This window comes from Dermacentor silvarum, chromosome 2 (genome assembly GCF_013339745.2).
Source record: "Dermacentor silvarum isolate Dsil-2018 chromosome 2, BIME_Dsil_1.4, whole genome shotgun sequence".
NCBI lineage: Eukaryota > Metazoa > Arthropoda > Arachnida > Ixodida > Ixodidae > Dermacentor > Dermacentor silvarum.
Window position 1 is genome coordinate 169,529,845 of NC_051155.1, and position 19,585 is coordinate 169,549,429.

At 46.0% G+C, this 19,585-nt stretch overlaps 1 protein-coding gene across 1 annotated transcript in view; it reads left to right on the forward strand.

Moving 5' to 3' along the window:
- The window catches only part of LOC119442092 (sucrase-isomaltase, intestinal-like), an 81,876-nt gene extending 63,544 nt beyond the window's left edge, over positions 1 to 18,332 (forward strand). Inside the window, 9 exon segments of the mRNA XM_037706819.2 lie at positions 1,264 to 1,380; positions 3,086 to 3,234; positions 7,695 to 7,779; positions 10,817 to 10,873; positions 11,682 to 11,824; positions 13,229 to 13,317; positions 13,420 to 13,469; positions 15,405 to 15,578; positions 17,986 to 18,332. Of these exon segments, the coding sequence (XP_037562747.1) occupies positions 1,264 to 1,380; positions 3,086 to 3,234; positions 7,695 to 7,779; positions 10,817 to 10,873; positions 11,682 to 11,824; positions 13,229 to 13,317; positions 13,420 to 13,469; positions 15,405 to 15,578; positions 17,986 to 18,054 (933 nt within the window). The 3' untranslated portion in view covers positions 18,055 to 18,332.
- Positions 18,333 to 19,585: the final 1,253 nt, after the last annotated feature.

The following is a 19,585-nucleotide window of genomic DNA, read 5'->3' on the forward strand; positions in this document are numbered from 1 at the left end:
GACAACATAGAGATAATGAATGTAATCGTGACTATAGGATGATCTCAGAAGCAGCAATTGAAGTGGGAGGTAAGGCACCAAGGCAACCAGTAGGTAAGCTCTCCCACAAAGGACCTAATAAAGAAACGGCAAAACATGAAAATGTCAAACTCGAGAGATCAGATAGAATTCGCTTAACTGTCGAAACTGATCAACAAGAAGAAAGTAAGGGATATCCGAAATTATAACGTGGAGAAGACTGAGGAAGCAGTAAAATATAGACGCAGTATGAAATCAGTGAGAAGAAAATTAGGCATAGGACAAGGCAAAATGTATGCACTGAAAGATAAGCAGGGTAATATCATCAGCAATTTTGATGACATAGCAAAAGCAGTGGAAGAATTCTATACTGACCTGTACAGTTGCCAGAGCAGCCAACCTACTTTCATTCGACGTAGTGATGAACAGGATACAGAGCTTCCTTCTATAACTAGCAATGAAGTTAGAAGGGCCTTGAAAGACATGATCAGGGGAAAATCTGCTGGAGAAGATGGAATAACAGTCATTTAATCAAAGATGGAGGAGATATCATGCTCGAAAAGCTTGCGGCCCATTATACGCAATGCCTCACGACTTCAAGTGTACCAGAAAGCTGGAAGAACGCCAACATTATACTCATCCATAAGAAGGGAGATGTTAAAGAATTGAAGAATTATAGACCCATTAGCTTGCTTTCAGTATTGCTTAAAATATTCACCAAGATAATTTTCAACAGAATCAGGGCAACACTTGACTTCGCAGTCGAGGACGGCAGAAAACTAGTTGGTGTGATGAAGTTAGGAAATTTGCAGGCTCAAGTTGGAATCAGCCAGCGCAAGACAGGGGTAATTGGAGATGACAGGGTCCTGCAGTGGACATAAATATAGGCTGATGATGATGATGAATCGAACACAAAAGAAACGTCAGTTCGTCTGCATGTCTGTGACTAGGAGATATCGACATTCTGTTTCTAGCTATTCTCTAGCCATTCTATATCTTCCGATATCCGTATTTTGTATGAAACTAAGGCAATGACAGTTTGCGTCAATGTTGCTGTAGAGTGATGTCTTCTCACTCTTCACCATACCTAAGGACTTCTGAACTTAAGGACACGGTCACTAAACAGGCTGGACGGAGTTTTGTTTCCCGCGAGTTGGTGGTTAGCCACGCGCAACTTGAAACGTGCTCTTGATTGTGCATCACAGTGAGAACTGCGTAATAATAGAAGCCCTCGCTTTTTTTCAGGTAGGCGCCGACGTATGCGGGTTTTACGACGATGCCACTGAAGAACTCTGCTTGCGCTGGATGCAGCTAGGTATCTTCTATCCTCTAGTCCGAAACAACAACGCCATTGAAAGTACTGTAAGTACTCACTTACCTCCTTTGGGCACGTATATATACCGGCGTATTTTTTGCGAGCAAATCACCCATTTTCCGTACAAGAAGGTTTTGTAGTTTGCAATGCCCTTCGGTTTAGTAGGCATAGTGACAGCCACAGCCAAAGCCTTCATTGCCCGCCAACGGCAGTTTCTCATATTATGTGTGATTTTACTGCAACTGTCCCAAGGGCGAGTGCTCGCAGCTTGCAGAAGCACCGATTTGCCAGGGAATCATGAGGGGGAGGAGGTCACTTGATGAACCGGCAGATGCAAATGAGAGGATTACTTCAGGAGAACCGAAGATACCTAATCCAGTAATGTAACGCAAGAATAAGTACGACAAGAAGTGCCGTAAACAACTGCATTTAAAATTATCACGTAAACACAATATCCAGGTCGTGAAACACAAGTTTCACGACCTGGCGTCGTGAAACTGCGCTGTGATGTCAGGCATGTCGTCGCAATTGTGTTATTCAAGCGATGATGTTCTTTGTCTACTTTGCGCAGTTTGGATCGTGGTACGGACGGCGTTCTAGCACGATAAGCGGGAAATGGCAAGAACTAGAGAGGGTAACAAGAGTAAGGAGGAACAGAATGGAAGAGCGGAGAAGGAAGCACAGGTGCGGGGGAGGATCTGGAGGGGGCGCGTGATTGGATGGCGCAGGCGACAGCAGCCACGCGCGGCGTGACGTCACCGGGATCAGATGAGGCCCGCGCATCGATATGCCCGTGGCGTGATCCACCACATATAACGCGCGGTAGTGTGATACCTGATTTAACTGTATTATCACTGGTGCCCAGTAATTTCTCGGCGCAAGCCGCGCCCGCTGCATCGAAATTTCTTGAATGCTGTTGCCGATTCCATACCGAAAGATGTCCAATGAGATCGCGCGCATAAGCACCAGTAAAATATAAGAATTCCTTTCGCTCGACTCTACTCTTTCGTTATTATCCACCGTTCATGACCGCCTGATCATGCAGATAACATAGGTGGAGCGCCACTTATGTTATCGCGAAAGCATTGGAATATGGATTGTGACATTATTCCGGCCAAGATTTGCCATGAAATTACAGGATGGTATGGAGATAGACAGCAAGGTCACATAACAAAGCCGTCCCTGACTGTGATTATCATCCACGATAGATTCTGCCACAATCACTTCCAGTCAAGATGCATCCGATAGCACACATTACTGAGTAGAATAAACTTAACGGTCTTGAAGCGATTTGAAAAGTGGCTTTTTCATTGCGATAGCAATTATATGGACACTCCTAGCGAATTATTGCCTTCGGCGTCGCCGTGAGGTTCCGTATATATTTAGGTATACGTATGCTATATATAAGAAAAGTAGAAAGTTACCTATAAAAAAAGGGGTCTGGCAAGGAGACACAATCTCTGATAGTGTATACTTGGTATAAACCGGGATAAGGTGCCTCAAAGGGCCTCAGCCTTTATGATACCCCTAACCCCGTTTATAACTGTGATACTCATCTGTCAGCCCACTTCTTGATCTTGTGTACACCAAAGTGAGAGAGGGAGTAGGGCAGCGTATCCCTCGCCTCATGTTTGCAGGCCTGCGTGATACCGCTTTGGGTGTAACCATGGGTCCGTCCCACCAGCCGACGACTGCCGATGCCTGCGCACTGAACTTCGGCGCACACTCACTTTGTCGTCGCTATACTTGCAGGCTCAAGACCCGTCGGCGTTCAGCGAAGACTTCCAAGCGGTGGCGCGCAATGCTCTGAAGCTTCGATACGAGCTGCTGCCTTTCCTGTACACACTTTTCCACCACGCGCACACCAAGGGCACCACTGTGGCGAGGCCACTCTTTCATGTGTGAGTGCAAACTCTGTACTCGGGCCTACTCACGGTTTCTGAGCATAGCATCTGTCTATTCTTATAACTAGTATTTATGTCTCTTGCGAAGAAATAAATATTTCGTTATAGATATCACAACAACAGCACAAACAAGACGGATTGCATTGGTGTAACGTCCCAACGCAATACATTGTATCTATCTCTCTAGACACTAAGGAGAAAAATAGACACAAATAATAGACAATAGAAAAAATAGACAAAACTAGACAATAAGGAGAAAAATTATATCAGCCTGTATTATTAGTAAATTACCCTTCTACGATACCAATGGCAAGGACACGCCAAAGGTGCTTATCGATTAAATATTTTTTTGTACACATTCGCGTTTCAATGTATCGTAGTTCTGAGTATACAAGCCTGTCGGTAATGTGGGAGCTTGAAACGGCGGACGCAGCGGTGAAAGCGATTATGCAACAAAATACAGACGAGGTTTTTCGCCGCAGAAGGAGTGCGCTCCACGTTGGAAATAGTGCTACAAGTTGTCTATTCACTAAAGAAATAATTAGTACCACGATCGTGAAAGACGATACTTCGCGAAGTCAGCCTATAGATCCCTGCTCATGCAAACTTTATTCTTACTGTTTCTTTCATTGCGATAGCAATTATATGGACACTTCAAGCGAATTATTGCCGTCGGCGTCGCCGTGAGGTTCCGTATATATTTAGGTATATGCATGCTATATACAAAAAAGTAGAAAGTTACCTATCAAAAAAGGGGTCAGGCAAGGAGACACAATCTCTACAATGCTTTATTCTTACTGCTTCTTTCATTGCGATAGAAATTCGGTCAGCATCTAGAGTCTGTAAAGGAGTACCTTTATCTAGGTCAATTACTGCATACAGCAGGCATTACCAAATCCTTACTGGGAGCTTACCACTGTCGTTGAAAAGAAAAGTGTACAATCATTGCATTTTACCGGTGCTAACATATGGGGCAGAAACTTGGAGTTTAACAAAGACGCTCGAGAACAAGTTGAGGACCGCACAAAGAGCGATGGAACGAAAAATGTTAGGCCTAACGTTAAGAGACAGGAAGAGAGCGGTGTGGATCAGAGAGCAAATGGGGATAGCCGATATTCTAGTTGACATTAGGAGGAAAAAAATGGAGCTGGGCAGGCCATGTATTGCGTAGGATGGATAACCGGTGGACCATTAGATTTTTTGAGAATGGCAGCTCACAAACAAATGCCAGCGCGCGCTTTTTATCTTAAATCTTCTCAGACTTAAATATTAAAAGTGAGAGACAATAAGAGAGCTCAAACCTGAAAATGGAATGGAAAATGGAAAAACTTTATTGAGGTCCTTCGGAACGTGCACTAGCACGTAGCGGGCCGTTACCATGTCGGGATAGAAAGGCCTTACCTCTCCGCCACGTCGCGGGCCCGTTGGAGTGCCCATAGTTGTGCTTCAAAATCGGACTGCGTAGAGCAGCCTCCCACTTGGACGACGTAACGTCTTCGTCACCCCGTAACGCGGGGCACCGCCAGAGCATGTGTTCTAAGTTGGCAAAGTCTGAGCAAAGCACGCAAGTGTTTGGCGTTTGAATTTAGGGATAGATCCTGTGTAAGAGTGCGGGGCTAGGGTATGCCCCGACCTGCAAGGGTCTGAGTGTCAATGCCTGAGGCCTGTTCAATTTGCTGTGTGGCGGCGGTTACTTCCGCCTCCCCAGATAAAAGTACTTAGTGAGTTCGTTGTACGAGGCAGGAGGATCCCTGTTGTCCGGAACCTCAGCGCCGCACCATCCGGTAGCTACGTGTGGGCCGACTCGTTGAGGTTGGACGGGGCGCCCTCGATCTGTCCCATGTGAGCGGGGAACCAGACGATCGTGTGTTGCTTGACTTACTTCTCCCGTAGGATCCGCAAGGCCAGTTTCGAGATGGTACCCTTGGTGAATGCTCGCACCGCCCATCTCGAGTCGCTATATATCGTCGTTCTCGCGTCGTCCAGAAGGGCCAACGATATTGCGGCCTGTTCGGCCACCTCGGCTACCGCCGTCCGGACCGTCGAGGAGTTTGTGATTTTCCCTTCTTGATCGACGCTGACTGTAGCTAACGCCTTTCCGTCGGGGTACCGGGCTGCATCGACGAAACAGCAACTCCGGGCATGTGCGCCGGCCTCTTCCAAGAGGGCTTTAGCCCTAGCCTGTCGTCTGCCCACGTTGTACTCGGGGTGGACATTCCGAGGAATGGGGGCAACGATAATGCGCTCTCTCTGTTCTCGAGGAATGCTGCAGAAACGGGTCTCGAATCTCCGTCGGGGGAACTCCAAGCTCTATCAGGACGTTTCTCCCTGAATTGGTGGTAGACAGTCTCGTAAACTGCGCCCTCTCTTGTGACTCCGCTATCTCTTCCAGCGTGTTGTGCATGACGAGGGGGAGCAGTATCTCCGAGCTCGTGTACATGGAAGCCCGAGGGCTCTCTTAACCGCCTTTCTGATCAACGTGTTCAGCTTGTCCCGTTCCGACCTCAGCCAGTTGTGCACGGCCGCGACGTAGGTAAAGTGACACATCACGAACCTGAAAATGATGTAATTTTATTGACGCGGCTGTGCACTACCTCCGGAATGGGCCTAGGCAAGAGGTTTAAAACATACCCGATACGGAACAGTGGCGGTGAAATTGCTAGGACGGTGTTTTTCATTAATAAACACAAGTGAAATTGTCCGATCGCACGATTCAAACGGAGGACCTCTAGCACAACCGCTCGTTTTTACTTAGGCAGCTTACGTTATCTTCATTTCTTACTGCCACTTCAGCTACGAGTCTTATACCGTTGTCGTACGTTTACTTCTGATCGCGATCGGGGCCGATCCGGATTGGATTTCTTGATAGCAATGAACAATGGTCGCTGCTACTGGGTCCAACGATCCGGATCGAATTATTATTGTCTGCTGATCGTCGGCAACTCGAGAACTGCATAATGCCTTGGCTACCAATTCAGATTTGCAAAATATGATTAAATTTCGAGAACACGACGTATTTCAATTTTAGAGCTTACTATTGCTGATAAAAATGTTTTAAACGTGCTTTATTGAGCTGCATTCACTTTTTGTTTTTAGCGCTTCAGAATACTGCTCTAGAGGGCGCAAACGTCAGCCTGCGATCGCGATCAAGGGGCTGATCGCGATTCACGGGTTGCGATTGTCCGGATACGGATCCTGCAAGATCGCAATCACAAATAACCGTGTAGCAACAGTCGATCCGGATCAAACTCAATCCGGATCGGCCCTGATCGCAATCTGAAGTGTACGTGTGACACCGGTATTACACTTAGTGTTATATTCTAACATGTTGCTATCGCATTCATTGCTTCGCCCTTATGGTGAAACTGTGATATTTTTGAAAATCAGTGAATAGCGGTGATGTTCGAATAGCGAAATTTCCGAATAGAGTCGAATACGAATATTCGAGAAAAACGATCTTCGAATATCTACCCGAATACCCTGTAGCGCCCACCGACGATGTAACGCGGATCGCTCTACTCGGCGCTCTCAGCTGGTGCCTTGGTTGGTCCACCGACTTTGGTCGGTGGGTCGGTGGAAAGGTCGGTCCACCGACCGAAACAGTTGGATAAATAAACCTAAGATAACCGCGAAGTTGTGCTTCTCATCTTTCTAAATACGCTTGGCCCACTGCAAAATTCATTTACTACTATATATATTGGAAGTTTAGATATACCATAAGGCATCCTAGCCAGTACTGAATGTGAACAACAAAATATTAACTAATTAAATCAAATTATGGGGTTTTACGTGCCAGAACAACCATCTGATTATGAGGCATACCGTAGTGAGGGGCTCCGGAATAATCTGGGCCACTTGGGGTTCTTTACCGTGCAAGTAAATCGAAGTACACAGGTGTTTTCGCATTTCGCCCCCATCGAAATGCGGCCGCCGTGGCCGGGATTTGATCCCGCGACCTCGTGCTTAGCAGCCCAACACCATAGCCACTAAGCAAACACGGCGGGTAACAAAAAAGGGAAGAAAGTTGAAAGATGCGTTCGCGACGTAAAAAAGAAACCTTGCTGTATCGATCAATTTATCGGTGTAATTTAATGCACAACCCCAAGCTGTAAGAGAGACCGCTATGAAATTTCGCCGGAGAGAACCTGTGGAATTTATACGTATAATTAAACAAATATTTGACAATATTTAATAGTGAATTTTCCAATGGAATACGAATTGAATAGGATTTCTAAATTTTGAGTATTTGCACACCTCTAGTAAATCGACGTAAAAGAATAGTGTAGACAAGTTCAATAAAACGTAAGCGTGTGTTCGGCAAAAGGCACTGAACAAAGTTCGACTAATACTACCTTTCTTCTTTTTTTTTCTTTTTTTTTGGAAGCACGTGAACGTGTTCTGGGCCAATGAAAAATGTTTCTTCTCTCTTTCCTTTGCTTTCCTTTCCTGTCCGATAGGTTTCCGAACGACACGGAGACGTATGAAATCGACCAGCAGTTCATGTGGGGCGAGGCCCTTTTGATGACTCCTGTCCTCGAACCGGTAAAAGCGGCAGGTTCAATATTTCATTTTCCCGAGTAATGCTTCGCGTACTTCGCACAAAGGAGGCGCACGGGAAATACGTATTGACGTGGAAACATTGGGAAAGGTCACACTCTACAGTCACGTCTGTCATAGAAAGAAGGTCATCTTATTCTGAAAATCTTGAAGTAAAGAAATAAATGCGTCCGGTACATGAGTAATGGAATCTGCCTACTGCGGTGACGAACGAGGCAGTTGACCAAGGCGTGCCACAAAGTGAAACAGTTTGCTTGCTTTGCTGGTGAATCGCAGTAGTAGTAGTGCGTGGTTATGGTTAGAAAGGAAAGAAACCAAAGGCGCAATTGTGTGCGTGTTCCGATGGGAGCCCAGCAATGGCCCCGTGTGAAATCAATTCAGGCAAACGGAGCGTGGTGCCACAGAAAGCAAACGTTACATGAGCCATTTTATTTTCACAGTGGCTCAGGTAATGTTGAAACTTGAGCAATACTTACATTGACACTGTGTACCCACCGCTTATCATTATTAAGTGAGTGTTCTACTACAACCTCGATGAGTGCGACACGCAAACGAAGCAGGTTTCTTGTAGGAGTGTGCTTTTCTGGGCTGGTTGGTACGTCGTTAGGACGGGAACAAACAGCGCTTGGACGGGACGAAGTGAGTACGACAGACAAGACGCTGAACTAACAACCACTTATTTATTACGGGGAATGCAATGTATACAATACACAGGCTCAGCGCAGAAGGCCAACAAAAACACGGCATCTGCGCCGGTATAGGAATGAAATCATCACATCACGCGCGTCGTCATAGCAGGCTGTTTTTTCAACAAGTAGTTAATCTCACAGCTATGCTGTGAAACAGAGGGCACACTGACGCCGGAGTTTCCATGCGATTTGGATACAAAACGCTTCGCAGATCTCACGTGCACTTCGCTCTGTATATCTACCTAATATCGTGCATTTAACAAAGAGAGGTTCGCAGCCGCATTATTTGCGGTGCTGGGCTAAATGGCTGGGTACAAATCCTTTCAGTGAGTAAGCATGCTCTCTCAGCCGGTCATTCAAACATCGGCTTGTTTGTAGCATCGTTTGCACTTGAGCGGAATCTTATAAACAACTGCGTATGTGCAGTAAAGGAGTACGTTTATCTAGGTCAATTACTCACAGTGGACCCTGATCATGATAAGGAAATTTGTAGAAGAATAAAATTGTGTTGGAGTGCATACGGCAGGCATTGCCAAATCCTGGCTGGGAGCTTACCACCGTCGTTGAAAGAAAAGGTGTACAATCATTGCATTCTACCGGTGCTAACCTATGGGGCAGAAACTCGGAGGTTAACAAAGAAGCTCGAGAACAAGATAAGAACCATGCAAAGAGTGATGGGATAAAAATGTTAGACGCAACGTTAAGAGACAGGAAGAGAGCGGTGTGGGTCACAAAGCAAACGGGGATAGCCGATATTCTATCTGACATTAAGAGAAAGAAATGGAGCTGGGCAGGCCATGTAATGCGTAGGGTAGATAACCGGTGGACCATTAGAATTACAGAATGGGTGCCAAGAGAAGGGAAGCGCAGTCGAAGACGGCAGAAAACTAGGTTGGGTGATGAAGTTAGGAAATTTGCAGGCCCAAGTTGGAATCAGCTATAGCGCAAGACAGGGGTAATTGGCGATCGCAGGGAGAGGCCTTCGTCCTAGCCGTGGACATAAATATAGGCTGATGATGATGCGCAGTCAACGTAAGGTGTTCTGTGTTTTTTGACACGGATTACTTTTCTGGGGCCTTCCTTGTTGACTTTGCGGCATAGCACCGAGAGCTTGTCTCTTGCTCTGAACAAAACGCGTATGCCTATTTTACCTGCAACCTTTTTTAATCTATGCGAGATCTAATGGACATAAGGTATGACGGCTGTGCTCGCATGAGATCCTATGTCCTGTGCGTCGCGCCCTGCCCTTCATTTGGTCAGGATCACCAAAAGCATTTCTGAAACAGCCGTCAGTAGGGCCATAGGATACCCAGCCTGGATGAGCCAGTGCACTTGGCGCACGAAGCTGCTAGCCACCTGGTGGGGGCATGAACGGGTTAACGCTGCTGTGGGGCAGGAGACCGCAATACTTCTTTTAACTATTTTTGAGTGCGCAGATGTGAAGGGGAAAATACTTTTCTTCGAGCGGAGATTGTATATCCAACATACGCGATCACTTTCAAACGATATCTCGAGGTCTAAAAACCTTATCTTATTGTCAGATGGATGCCACGATCGTTAGTTCTAAAGGTTTCATTACCGATTGAAAAATGTCGAAAATTTCTTTTGCATGCGTAAGATGGCCTGTTTTGTCGGTTCTGTGAAGCACAAGGAAATCATCTACAAAGCGGAAACCTTTGCTAACGCTGGTCGGAAGGAGGCTACCCATGAGGCTTCTGTCAAAACTTTCAGTTAGTTCAGCGCCTTGTCTGTCGTACTCACTTCATCCCGACCAAGCGCTGTTTCTTCCCGTCCTAAAGGGCTGTTGCATTTTTGCGAATGCACGCGTGTTATTATCATTGCTGTGATACACTGGGACAGCTGCGTGTTTTTTTTTATCAGCTGCGGAGCGATATTAAAAAGATGGCAAGATCTGAAAGGGAGCGTATACTTCGCCTACCATCAAAACTGATTCGAGGCGGTAAAGTCATTATCGGTTCCCGCGTCTCAAATCTTAAACACGGCAACATATAGTGCAAAAACAATTGTTTTCATGGCAGTGGGACATATGTATAGTTCTGTACTTTGCATTTAGTTTGCTAATGGAGGGTAATGTTCACGTAAGGCTTCATATTGCAGAGGCAAGCTCAGGTGAAACGATTGCCGTCGATAGAATGCCAGCGAATTCTTTATACACCCTACAAAAAGTGGATTACTTTGCCTGGGAGTGAATATGTTCATTGATGGAGGTGTGTAAGGCCATATGCTGGTGTTAGATTGCGCAAAACGTTTCGCAAATGTCTGCCAAAAGAGGCAGAGAAGGAAGAGTAACTCACATTTTTTTTTTCTCCTAGGGAGTTCTGTCCGTGGAGGGCTACTTTCCTGCGGGAAAGTGGTACGACTACCACACGGTAAGTAACTACTCCTCCATTCGTGAGATGGTATGAAAACATAGTCACGAGCCTGCATAACGGTCGAATTGAAGGTTACTGTTTACTAGCATTTGCTGCGACAATGATGGACAGCCTTGAAGAATTGGCGCGATGACCAGGAGTTCCAGCTATGATAATTGTCGCGAGCGCGCAGTTAAAAAATGTATTGAAAGTTTTTTGATCACTTAATGACTTCTTGGCAAATTTCGCAGAGTCATCCGACTAAAGCACGTCAAGCGAGTTCCGAGTGTTTCAATGGCATTTTCATTATCCTGTGCTAGCCCCCTCACTTTCATAGGCCGTGCTAGTCAACTCCAATCCTAGGTCATTTGCGCGTTTTGCTTAGTGAATGGTCGGATAAGAGAGCTTTTAAGCCGCTGAACTGTCATTACCAGCGATGGTTAAGAAACCGTGGCTGCTCGCACAGATTTTTTGCCTCACACAATATACTTTGCGAAACAGCGCTAATCAATAAATGGCTCCCAATAGCACGCAGTCGAATAACACAGGGATAATCGAAGATTGATAGAAGAGGCTTTCGTCCTGCAGTGGCCATAAATTAGGCTGCCGCTTCTGATGATGAGGACGAGACAGATTTGGAGAGGTTTACACGCACTTCTGTCATGATAAGTACAGCGTTCTTAACTGGGCCACACTTAGTGAATCGCTTCTGTGTTTATACTACTCTTCCAAAAATACTTCAGCTTTTATGAGCAGCAACTTGTCTCTTCATTACTGATACTGCATTCAAAATATGTTTCTCCTTTGCGAATATGCTACGGTGCAGGGTCGGGAATTCTCCAACTACGAGAGGGGCCACTGGCATCCCGTATACTCACCGCTGTTCGACCCGAGCCGGCCATGCAACTTACACGTTCGTGGCGGTTTCGTGATCCCTATGCAGGGACACGCCAACACCACCACCACCAGGTAATACGCGCACTTAGCACCTGACATTCACGAACAAAAATAATGTTGTAAACCACCGCCCGCCAAGGACTAAAGGGTGCTAGCAAGTATCCCAAAAGTACATGGTACAGCCTTTGTCAAAAGTTTCGAAGCCACTCGGCCAGGGACCGGATCTGTATTCACACCAGCCCCTGCATAGCACAGGTGTAAGCGCGCGGCATTCTCCCGCTAAGTCTTAGACGCTTTGGAGCAACGAAAACAGCTACGCTACAGACTACGGACTTGGCCCGATTTCAGGTCTGGTTAGACGCGTAGTAGCTTCAATGCTTTTGTACATAAGCATGCGGCAGCGGAGAAAGCAGGACATATGCGGCAAGTCGGGTGCCAGGAAGAGTTTCCTGTGCTTCACTTGGTCGCCGCTGTGTGAGTTAAGTAGAACTTAAATATCGAGTTGAGCACGCTTGCATTCTGAGCGACGATGACGATCATGCTGATGATGATGACGGTTGTTTGGCAGGCTCTTGCTACCGACGGCGACGACGACGACGACGATTATGAGGGCGTCTGGTTGTAGACTCGCCCCGCCGCAGAGCGCTGCATATTTCGGTGTCACGCTTGGAGGAAAACAGTGTTCGCAAGCAATGCTCTTGAAGAAGCTGGTCCTAACGAGTTGAAGAAAGGACAACTTGCGCATTCGACTTACGAACATGATACACATCAGTATAAGCTAGTTTCTTAAAATTGAAGGAAAAATACGCGTTCGTGTTTTGGTCAACGAGATGACAGTATTTACCAACTACTGTGCACTACGCGTCTGCTTTTTGCGAAAAGCGTTAATGAGCCCACACATTTCCTCATAGGCCTGGGCCGATCGATTTCATAGTATCTTTATGCATGCTTTAATTATTTCTTTATGTTAACGTTAGCATTTTCTCAGATCGAATTTGCTAGCAGTGTTAGCTAAAGTTTTAGCCAGAGAAGCTACTGTGCCACTAAGCGTGGACAGCTGGGCTAGTTGGTTGTGATTAGCATTATGAAATATCTCTCCAGCGCACAAACAAACACGGACGAGAAGAGAAAGACAACAAGAACGCCGTCCTTGTTGTCTTTCTCTTCTCGTCCGTGTTTGTTTGTGCGCTAGAACTATGTTTCATAATGCTATACTGTGCCAACTACCTCCATTTCGTGTGAACATTAAAAAAAGGCAGCAATAAAGAGCTGAGAGATAGTGATTGATAACCGAAGAAGACATCGCGAGGCAAGTTTTCAAAGAAGTCATATCGTTTACCATGCGTTGCAGAAGTATAGATTACGCTTTCCGGTTGCAACAAGGAAGCCTCATTAGGGCCACTAGAGCCACTGATACTCAGAAAACGTCGGGGGCTTCCTTTTCAGTCCGTTCAATCTTCTTCTTCTATTATTCAGCCGGAGGAATCCCATGAAGCTCTTGGTAGCACTGAATGCGTCTGGCGAAGCCATTGGTGACCTTTACTGGGATGACGGAGAGACCAGAGGTGAGGCGTTGTCATTGAGAAGCGTTCAGCTGGTGGCAATAATCGTGTTGAGAAAGTGCATATGAGTTAAGCATCCGTGCTTGGTTTTTCTATGTTCTGCAGATGCACAACTTCTGGAGGAATACGTGTACCTGAAATTCCGTGCAATGAACGTAAGTTTTATTGTAGCGTTATACAGTCGGACACGAAAGTTTCAGTGACCCGGCCGTGTTTCATAGCAAACATAAATTTCTGCTTCTTAAAGCATGGCGTTTCCATAGTGAATCGCTATGTAGGTCACAAATACTACTACAAACTGACATTTTTATTCGAGGCTATAGGTGCGCAGGTTTCAGTTGGAATTCATTTTTTTTTCGCAAATTCCCTATCCCGTAAGCTTTTGTGGCTGACTGTACATTCCACGCGTGCTCGCTGACATGAGCAAGTGTCCATGTCTGTACATCTCCCTGTCCTCGTCCTGTCCCTGAGCGCTTACTGTCAGCAATCAACGAAACTGACGTGAAAAACTGACTGAATAACCAAACAAGACAGACGCTTACAGGAAAATGTCCGAAACGTTGGCTCCAGCGACATTTCTTGTTCGACCACCATTAATGACTGAATAACCGCGATGTAAAGGTAACAATGGCTGTTTGGTCAAAGTATTGGTCAAAGTATTGATTTTCACTCACGCCACAATGCAGGATGCGTAGCAGCGCGTGTCGGTAGCGCTTGATTAGAGAGGGAGAGGCCAACTGCAAGAAATATTTCCCTTTGGCTAAATTGGTTATGAATGATTAGTATAATACTGTATAGTGCACGCGGCTGGTTCTGCTCGATCCAGTCGGGACTCCAATTCAACAAAAGCGTCAAGACAGCGTGTCGGTCTGCGTAAGACCGCCGACATAGCAAGCTCTCAAGTAACACGGCGGTGTTGTCTTACACGGGCCTGCATCGGAGTATACTTTAAATAGAGAAGTCTGTGTTTGGGTTCTGTGGAGACTTCCCCGTCACTCCTTCTTTCCGAGCGCAAGACGCGTTCGGCATACGTATACTATTGACGCGATCGTAACGAAGCTGTAGGACTGGTGATTGTCTTGCAAGACACTCTCATAATGCTCAGGTGCGCTTGAATACGTAATTTGTGGCAAAGACCATAATTAGTCCACACACTTTGTACTTTGCCTCACATCAGCCATGACCTGCTTTTTATTATCAACAAATACATGTATATGCGAGCTAGAAAACCAAGGTTCAGTAATTATTTGCAAAGCTCCTAATTAAGACACAAACGTTAAATTTTAGCCGCGCGGTACACTTAACGTGTAATTGCACGAGGCCTAAAGCCCGTGTTCGGCAGATGTTTGTAAAAAATTCGCGACGGATACGATGCTGTTCTTATATAAGCGGCTGATACCGGACAAATGATGGCGGGCAGATTGTCAAACTTACAATGACATAAAACTCCTAAAAATCCATGATTTCAAAGTTTAGGCGTAGATATGTACGAGCCCAAGAGGAACCAAAAGGATGATACAGACGCCGGCTGTCAACTGAAAGGTCGCACAGTGACGAAAAAAAGAAAGGAAGGAAATAAACTTAATTCTGGATGGATGTATCAACAGGTGATCTGAACACCCCTTTGAAAGAGAAGTAAGGGACAGCTCCTCCCCACGACTTAAATAGCCCCTGCAGTATTCTCCCTTTCCTCTAGGCCTGCAGGCTCTCTCATTGAGAATAACTATCATCATCATGATGAACATCAACAACAATCCTGCGATAAGGTGAATCCTTAGCTAAACTTTCGCGACCAGTTTATATCAGCGTCTACTGGAAAGTACAGGATAGAGATGCATTAACAAGGGCCTACACATCGTAGGAAATGCCTAGCAGAGTTTCTTAAGCACAGTGCAGAATTTAGTAGAGCGTTGGGGCTGTCCTTTATTCGTCGAAGTCGAGGAAGACCTTGGAGTTGACGTGCGTGTATGAATATGGGGTGAACCAAGATGGTGAACCGCTTGAAGTTCGTTCGATCATAGAGTACCAAACAAGCTGAAAGGGATTAATAGATCTCAGCATGATTATCGCTATTGACTGCGTGCACGCAGAACACTCTGGAGATCTGCAGCTACCAGTACAAGAAGCTGTTCAGCTCGACGTTCGATGAGCTGGCCATCATGTCTGTTCGGGTGCTGGGCATCCGCCGGAGGCCCGCCCGCGTCGAGCTGGACGGTTACTACCAGCTATCGCGCAGGCAGTACAGATGGCACCACAGCAACAAGGTGGGTGCGGAACGGTATCGCCCGCTCTAGCTTTCTCATTTGCGCGTGTGCGCTTGTGCGCTCGAGCCCGTTTTGTGTGAGACAGGCGTGGGCGCGTGCCTTTAGAATATATATGGCTCGAATTTCGTATATGACGAACGTGTCCCATTTGTACACGCGAGTGCCCAGGGCAATGTTTCAACTGCAATTAGAGTCTGTGTATATAGTTGCTTGCGCTATTCACCTGGTCATCTTCCTGACCTTTTCCCTATCCCTCCCTTTTAAACTTACCCTGGTAGCAGGCCAGAGACACGCTATTCCGTCAGACCTTGTTTCTCTCTGTTGCTTCAGAACGCGCTCATAAAAAATGTCCCACGAAAGCTTTAGCCTGACGTTCCTATTGGCTAACTGCGTAAAGTGGCAAAAAGACAGACAGAAGCAACATCGGAAACGATGATCTCGAACTATCAACTTGTGCTGTATATAATTTCTTGTAACTATTTTCTTTCTTTCTTGTGCTGGGAGTCCCTTTTGTGGTTTGTGTTCGCTCTATGAAAGCATCAATCAATCAATCAATCAATCAATCAATCAATCAATCAATCAATCAATCAATCAATCAATCAATCAATCAATCAATCAATCAATCAATCAATCAATCAATCAATCAATCAATCAATCAATCGATAATTTACCGTGCCCAGGAACAACCACGAGGTCTGAGAAAAAGAAAGGAATAAAAAAAAAACTCCCAAAACTGCCATGTATGAGTCGTGAGTCCGCCTATAGAGGCGTTTGCTGAGAGTCCGAAAAAAGCGGAATTCTTTTCTCCACTCATCAGGCACAGGACTTCTGGATTTACGGTGCGCGCGATCTTTATACTTTAGGGCAGTTGTAAGTTCAGGTGAGAACCAGTGGGGATATTTAGAGCATTTAGGACTGTACTGGGGAATGTATTTGCACATACTGCTCAAAACAAGCTTCATAAACTGATCTACTTGGTCATCAACAATGATTTTGTCTGTCAGCCTATCAGCCTATATATAAATGTCTACTGCAGGATGAAGGCCTCTCCCTGCGATCTCCAATTACTCCTGTCTTGCGCTAGCTGATTCCAACTTGCGCCTGCAAATTTCCTAACTTTGTCACCTCACCTAGTTTTCTGCCTTCCTCGACTGCGCTCGACTGTGTCCTCAAAAGCAACCTAATCACCACGCTTGAAAGCAAAGCGAGACGATTCATTTATGCCACTAGAGGAGCTGTGCCTCAGGGCTGACACAGAGGCAGTTATCTTTAGTGACGGTTGAAACTTATCAGGACGCACAAGGGAAATGTCGGAAGGGGAGACATCTGTAACTTGAGAATTCGAGAGGCAAAAGTTTAAGATGCTGCCGCAGGAATTGGCAATCAAGTCGTGCTTCTGAAGGGAACAGAAGGACAGAAAGTCTAACAGCAGGCTACATTTGTTCTCTGTGTAATGATTGTAGTGTGAATGAATATCTAAGCAAGTTCCGTTCAATTCCGGGTGTATTAAAAGCACAAAGAAGGATTACTCTGTGCTTGCTATGGAATATATTACACTTTCAAAAGAACAGATGACCTTATCAAACAAGACGGGGAAATATTAGGCGGTACAAAGAACGATCCAGTTAACATTTTTTCACAGCGCGCTAGGCTGAATTCTAGACACACCGACTTCTGTACACTTTCCGTATAGTTGCGCCGAACGCAACTGTCAACAGCAATCAGTAAGGAAAGGCATAAGCGGTGTTCGAGACATCACCCTTTTCATTAACAAGATATACTACTACTACTACTACTACTACTACTACTACTACTACTACTACTACTACTACTACTACTACTACTACTAATAATAATAATACCACCACTCCAATTAAAAACAAACACTGGAGAATGATTGTCAAAGTTGCGATAGCTTCCCGGTATATTTGCTGCCATATGCTGATAGGGACACTTCAATTGGTTAGCTAAATCGATAATATGAGGTGGGTGGGTGCTGTGACGTTGCACTGCCTCCGGGATCGGTCCGCTTTACAAAGCACATTAATACCCTTCCGAGGACGCATAGCGTGCTAGGATCAATCCACCAGGGCCGCGATTTTGTAGCGAGGCATTATGACTTATTCTAATCTAGTCTTATCATCCACCGCTCACGGCCGGCTGATCCCGTTGATAACGCGAGCGGACCGTCGCTCCGACGACTGAAAAAAGCGCGATAAGCGCGAAAAGGTATTAATACCGGAAAGCAATCGCTGCAAAATCCCGGCCCAAGTCACCACATTTGATTACACAGCCCCCGAGAACGGCCCCAGTTTCCTCGGCTCAGAGGATTCCGTCCACGCAAAGTGTTGTGAAGTGCGAAATAAAGCTTGGTTTTAATATCCGGTGCTCTTTCCACTTCTCGCAGGTGATGGACTTGAAGCAGATTCTCATGCCCCTCAGGAAAAACACCACCGTCCGTTGGTTTATGTCCTGACAACGGCCTAAAAGGCACCTCCACTACGACGCGGATCACCGAACCGGCAGCGACCGTGCCCGCTTATGAGATAGCGAGGAGAAGTGGCCCGTGACGCCGTCCCCCCAAGAGGACAACGACGACGTGACTCGCAGTGTTCTGTTAGATGTGTGCGGTGTACAGACTCTTGTGGCTGCAACCGAAATGAAGAAAGAACGTTCTGCGATTGTTCTAAGTCAGACTTGCCGTGAACCTTCCAGTGCTGTGTGAAACTGTCCGAGTGTATACGTATACACATGGTGTCCTGCCGCACAACTTCGTGAGACCGCGGTGCCGTATGCACTTAATAAGGAGTTGTGGCTGGACCAAACTATACAATCTCCCGGCACAATTTCCGGCCACAAGCGTGCATACTTACCCGCGCGTCAGCTTTACGCCGGCGCTGAATAGAAAAACCGCTATTGTCCCGTAAGAGAGCCACACGTTGCCTTCCGTAACTTATTGACTTTTTAGCCTGCCTGGTTTCCTTATTATCATTATTAGTGATCCAGGAAGTGGCTCTTATTTTCAGATCAAAAGCCGTATTTGCGAAGCATTTTGCATGAAAATATGAATTTACGATTGACGATGCATATTACGCTCATGGGCATCGGCCGTTCATGGAAGTGAATTAAGTGCGAACTTGCGAAGGTTTCTGCCTCTGCTTTCAGAAGAGGCAACCGACTGTGGTGTATCGATAAATTCTTATCTAGCGCACTTTAACGCTGGCTTTGCGCATACGCCTTTCAGCTTCAGAAGACGCCTTACGACGGTTGCAAACAATTCCGCTGTTCGGCGGCTGCGCCGCCGGTTCTGTTTATTATCGGCTCCAAGCGGAAGAGAGCGGAAGGCTATCGAAGACATATTTGACAGTTTTAGTTTAGCGTACGCTATGCCGTTGCGTACGCTATAAAATAGCGGGTCATCACTGCACATGCGCAGAATGCTATCCGACCGATAGCGTATAGCGTAGTTTGCGTAGTTTACGTAAAACATGGCGGCGGTCCCCGCTGCCCGCTTCGAATTGAATTTGGCGTAGCTTTTGTAGAATTCGCTTCGTTCGTAGCAAATGACTGCGTAAACGGCTTTCGCTTAGCCTCAGGCCGCTTCGACGACAGTGTATTATGGATAACCTTGCGGAGTCTTCGAGATCGCTTCTCGTTTCAAACGACACGAAGCCTAACGAGGGCAATCGATGATGATGATGATGATTTATTGGCATCCCCTTTGAAACGGGGCGGCGACAAATAGTCACCTAGCCTGCTTGATTTAATCAGGTATACTATACATGTTCTTTATCTTGCATTTTTGTATACCTATCATTATTTTTCTTTTTCAAAAATTTACCTTGTACCGCTGCCTATGATTTTAAGAGATCAGGTCGCATCCATCTTTTCCCTACTTTTTTTCCACCAGTACTCTAATCGTCTCTTGCTGATCTCTACGGCTGATCTGTTTATGTTTCCTTCCACTTTAAACCCAAGCGCTTCTGGGAGTTGCACGTTACCTACGG